The 5280-nt window shown below is 38.8% G+C and overlaps 1 protein-coding gene across 1 annotated transcript; it reads left to right on the forward strand.

Moving 5' to 3' along the window:
- Positions 1-1709: 1709 nt before the first annotated feature.
- LOC105056776 (plant cysteine oxidase 1) lies at positions 1710-4936 on the forward strand. The gene is made up of 5 exons (XM_010939079.3): positions 1710-1899; positions 2010-2155; positions 2484-2628; positions 4432-4638; positions 4747-4936. Exons 1-5 carry the CDS (start codon positions 1734-1736, stop codon positions 4854-4856), a joined length of 774 nt encoding a protein of 257 aa, XP_010937381.2. The 5' UTR covers positions 1710-1733; the 3' UTR covers positions 4857-4936.
- Positions 4937-5280: the final 344 nt, after the last annotated feature.

Below are 5280 nucleotides of genomic sequence, written 5' to 3' on the forward strand. Positions count from 1 at the left end.
ATATACTTCAGCTAATATATTGCTATTAAATTTTTCAATACCCGAAAGTATATTAATTCGTAATAATAGAATTGAATGGATCCATGTTTTGTGCAATATATTAGCAAGTGCAACAAATTGACTTCAACCAATACTTAATTTGGCCAAAAAGAAAATGGGATCCTCTGTGGTGTGTGTTTCGCATCATAGAGTTATATAGCCCTAGATAGTCTCCATGTCACCCATTCTCCAAATGGTTAGCCATTGCTCCTCCTTGTGATGCATCTTGGATGGCACCTTCGATGTGAGGAGGATCCAAGAATCTTGACCTATGGTCGAGAAATAGAGCATTACTGCATTCCTTACGGTCACAAAGATTGTGGCAGACATTTTTTCCAAGCAACAATGACACATATGCAGATAATCTACTGTCACCATGCGTAAGCCCTCAGACAAAGTCAGCATATCATGAGCCAGTAACATAAGAAAATTACATTCTTGTGCACGCCCACGCTTTGTCATTTCCCTGCCAAAACCAGAAACACGCGATGGAAGCTTTCGTCAGTCAACTCCTTGATTAATCGAGCAACCAAAACTTTTGTTTATAACTAAATAAATTCCAATCCAGCGCTATCTGTGGATGTTTTAATCAAAATATGTCCATTGTAAAGTTGGACCGATCACTTCCACACTAACACATCTGATTCTCTTTTCCACAAAAAGTATGACATGTGATCATAGATGGCGATTTCCTATTGGATGACCCAGTCCAGATTCCAAATTCGGACTTTCCCAGCAATGCCTTTAACCCAAGATTCACGCCAAGAGACCATAAATCCAGGGTGTACCCTTAGCCAGTATAAAATTTGAAACGTCTCGGCCGTCTGATTAAAAATATCCTGTCCCAAACTAGTGGATTCAAATGGAAACAGCCGTTGTGCCCGGATACGTGGACCCGGTGGATAACATTGTTAATTCTCGCCCACTGAATGGACGGTTGGGATCTTGAGATGGCACGTCGGGTCCCAACGTATTGGAAATCGGTGGTCCCTGGGGCCGCTGAAATGGCCCGCCGTGGGGCATTCGCGGATGCCGACTGCCAGTATTCCCAGCCGCTGTTTCCACTCAAATCGTTTATGGTCACCGTTCGTAAGCTCACCATGTCCGACCTGTTAACAAAACGATCCAATTAGCTGGCTAAGCCATTTGCTAGCCTGGGTCCGATATGATGCCACGGAGACCATCTATTTGGTGAATAGATCATGTTATAAGATTTTGGGTCACGACTTTGGATTAGGCTAGATTGGTTCAGGGGGGTGGATTATGACGAGGATCCTCTACGATGGGCTTCTTTAGATGACCGCTATCAGAAGGTGGATGGCCATCAAATAACATATGGTATGTACGCGGTCACCTAGAACTGTATAGCACTCTGTGATACCGTCTATATACTATCGAGCATCTGTGCCCATTGGGTTAACCATCGTTCCATCGCTAGGGTGGGGAGGAGTAAAGCGGGAGATGATAAGGAGGAGGAGTTTGCGATCATTGCTAATTATGGGTGTGTCTGAACCGAGGAGCATGACATGGTGTGCGTGACTATGGAAAACAACAGGATGAGAGGGGTGGACTCAGAAAGCCGCTGGTTAAACTTGGGCAAGCCCATGGTTTCCCGCTTCCTTAGCGTACAGAACGTGGTAAAACCTTCCCTATTTAAAAGACTTCCTAGTTCCAGAGGATAAAAATCCACTGACATGAATGCATCAGAGTTGATAGATATCGTGCCATTTATCCAAGAGAGAGCCCCAGCCATGGGGAGGAGCAAGGTTCAAGAACTTTACGACGCGTGCAGCACGGTGTTCTCCGGGAAGGAGGGCTTTCCTACACTCAAGCAGATCAGATGGCTGCGAGAGATCCTTGGTAACTAATTACTTCATCTCTCGCGTATGCCAAATTTCTTTTCCGATACTTATGATTCTGTTTTTTGATTTTTTTTTTTCCTTCTTGGTGTTTTGTAAAATCGAACGTAGACGACATGGAACCGGCCGACGTCGGAATTGATGGATCCAGATCGCCGGTGGATGAGCCAAAAATCGCGAGCCGAGGTGGTCTTATCTTGGGACAGGCCTTGACACAGATGACATATGTGCACATACATGAATGCGATGATTTCTCGGTGAGCAGGCTGTTCGATCCAACTTTTGGTGCTCTTCTTCTTGTTGCAGATGTTTTTATAGAGGAAAGTTAATGAATGATGCATGATGATGACCTTTTTCTTTAGTTACAAATGTTAGGGTTGCAGAGATCTGTATGTAGTATGGTCTGATTTGTTTGTGAACACAGCATGTGTGTAACTGGACCGTAGTCTAAATTAGGATGTTGATCACCATGAAATCTTCAAGCATTATCACTTTTTAATGTAGATCTAAGTTTGTGAAGATACAAGAATGTGTTATTTGGTTTGACATCGGATTGCATCATTATCAATGGTTTTGGCATGGCAGATGGGGGTGTTCTGCTTCCCGGCCGGAGCGAAACTACCTCTCCATGATCACCCGGGGATGGTGGTCCTTAGCAAAGTATTGTATGGTTCAGTCTCAGTGAGGTCCTATGACTGGTTTATCACCCCAAGTTCAAGACCAAGGAAGGGTAAGCAGCCTTGAAGCTAAGCCCTTTATTTTAAACATGCTAGTTCTTTTAGATCTTTTTTGCAAAAACATTGATCAGGGAATACTTATTTCTAATATGGCATAAAAATGCACACATGGGTGGTATACCATTTTTGAATGAATTGGTCACGTTTGATCTGGGTTTGGTCCATTCTAAAAATATTTATAAGAATTTCGTATCAAAGCTGTACCAAATCACTTCAGAATATTTCTCCCTTTATGTACTTTATATGCTTTCCTTCCCTTTAAGTACTCAGTGTTTGTTCATGAATCTAGACAAGCGATAGCAGATGTATGATTAGTCGAATTAAAATTAAAAAATCAATAGCAAGATACCCTGACATATTTGGTTCACTTTATAAGCACAAATTTAACAATGGAAGGTTTGTCTTTAACCTGGTGAATCAACAAATCAGTGCACTCTCCTGTAGATTATCATGTAATACATCTATTTGTTGTAGGGTTAACACATGAATTCAAATAATCATTGGTGGGTAAATTAGCTGAAATACTGATTATATCACCCTAATTTTAGGCGTGCATGACATGTTTAACGAATTAAATATATGTATATTGGTCTTCACCGATGGGTCCCCATAAATTAATAAACAGTGATGCATTTATCAATAGATTCAATGTAAATTACAGAATTGTTTGCATAATTCCTTTATATTGATTTATACCATTAAAACATAATGATTCTTATTTTAGGGATTGTACATACTTTTCCTTTTTCACTTGTCAAAAGTAACACAGAAAATATTGTATGACTTCATAAATTTTGAAATTTCATTATGGTTATGTCTAACAAGTTTGGTATATGCAAGACTTGTATTTTATTAATATTTAAAGTAAGAGATTGTTCATAATTTATTGACAGATATTCTTTTTAAAAAAGAAAAATTATAAGATACTTAATAAACAAGGGATTTGTGCTAAACTTTGAAGATGAGACCTAATGTGGCAAGTTGGTAGGGAATTTCTCGATTTTGTTACTTCTTTTATAATGCGAAGACCTGCAACTCCTGGCTGCAGGCCCTATTGGCAAGAAGGTTGTTGTAGTTTTTATTTGTAGGATAATCATGTTACGATAAATCTTTAAAATCTCAGATGAAAGGAAGCATCATCCAAGTGGAACTATCCATAAGTACATCGTTAATATATCACCTCATGATGAGCTATAAATCAAGAAACAGGTTCATGGTACCAACATATTCAACATCAATCAATCCTGATATGTCTCCTTAGGCCCATGCCATTGAACTCCCTCTATAACCCTAGAAGTCTGAAACTAAAAATAAATACTTGCATGGAACTATTAGACGATAATATTATTATTCTCATTTCTAATAATATGACCACCATTTTCCACTCATCATGTGCTGTGTTCTGGTCTAAACATGATAGATTCCTATAACACCTTTCCCTTGATGTGCGAGTTCCTTGTAGGCAATATCAGAATCTAATACTTTGTGTAATAGTTGTAGAACACTGTATATCATGAACAGCATTCATATCTCACTCTCTCTTCTAATTGTGAAGTCAAATGCTAAATAAGCAATATGTAATTCTTGTATGAAAAATAACCAAGACTTTGCCACTTATTATTTTGAATTTTCTACCCTCTTTAATATTTTTCAAACATGGTCAAAGTTGCTTTTTATTAGGTTTCAATTCATATACATAGCATTAAAGACACTTTTCAAAGAGAAGATAAACTAGATAGATTTATAAACTTAAACAAGAGTAAGAGTTGCTTAGTCTGTTTGGCTCAATGCTGCAGGTGGTCTAGTTAAAGTTGAAGCGGATGACGTGGTTCTACAAGCACAAAGCAAAGCATCAGTGTTGTTCCCAAGAAGTGGTGGAAACATCCACTCCTTCACTGCCCTAACTCCTTGTGCTATCCTGGATGTTTTAGCACCACCTTACTCTGATGAGCTAGGAAGGCCATGCACCTACTTCTCTGAAACACCTATCCCTTCTCTTTCTGGTAAGTCTGAGTCCCTTGACTGCTATCAAGTGAATTTTGCTACAAGGTTAATATTCTCAAAAGAGCATGGAGACTAACATACTCTCATAATTGATCATGTAATTTTAGGATTTTCCATACTTGAAGAAATAGATTTACCTGAAGATTTGGTCGTCGCGGGTGCACCATACCTCGGTCCTGAGCTCATCTTGGATCCAGATTTTGACGGACTTTACTAACTCTATGTATCATCTAGTTTGTACATATCTTTCTCTGATGAGTATAGATACAATAAAAGTTCGGAGCATCAAGTTCAATATCTGTGGAGTCCCTCCCCTGTTTTGAATTAAATTTTATTGTGCTCGATTAAATGGTGCATGCATACCAACTTCTTTCGCCAACTTCACCTTTTAAAATGGTTGGTAAGGTAATATAGAAAGAATATGTTTTTAGCCTTAGAATATTCTAAGGGTTTGGGTAGCTAACCTACGTGTATACATAAAAATTAGTAGCATTTGTACCTTGTGTGTGTGTATTTTTTTTTGGTTACATCGGGAGCTAGGAGCTTCATTGATAGTAAGAAGTAACAGTTACAAAACCTATGTATCCAAAAGCCTGCTGTGACATTGTCAGAACAGCAGGAATTGTACAAAGAAAAACTAT

The sequence above is a fragment of the Elaeis guineensis genome, chromosome 13 (assembly GCF_000442705.2).
Source record: "Elaeis guineensis isolate ETL-2024a chromosome 13, EG11, whole genome shotgun sequence".
Classification (NCBI taxonomy): Eukaryota; Viridiplantae; Streptophyta; class Magnoliopsida; order Arecales; family Arecaceae; genus Elaeis; species Elaeis guineensis.

Excerpts from the sequence above, each read along its gene's own strand:
- LOC105056776 (XM_010939079.3), top strand. The coding sequence starts at position 1,734 with ATGAATGCATCAGAGTTGATAGATATCGTGCCATTTATCCAAGAGAGA. Across the intron at positions 1,900-2,009 it reads ATGGCTGCGAGAGATCCTTG|ACGACATGGAACCGGCCGAC; the intron begins GTAACTAATTAC and ends AATCGAACGTAG. Across the intron at positions 2,156-2,483 it reads ATGAATGCGATGATTTCTCG|ATGGGGGTGTTCTGCTTCCC; the intron begins GTGAGCAGGCTG and ends TTGGCATGGCAG.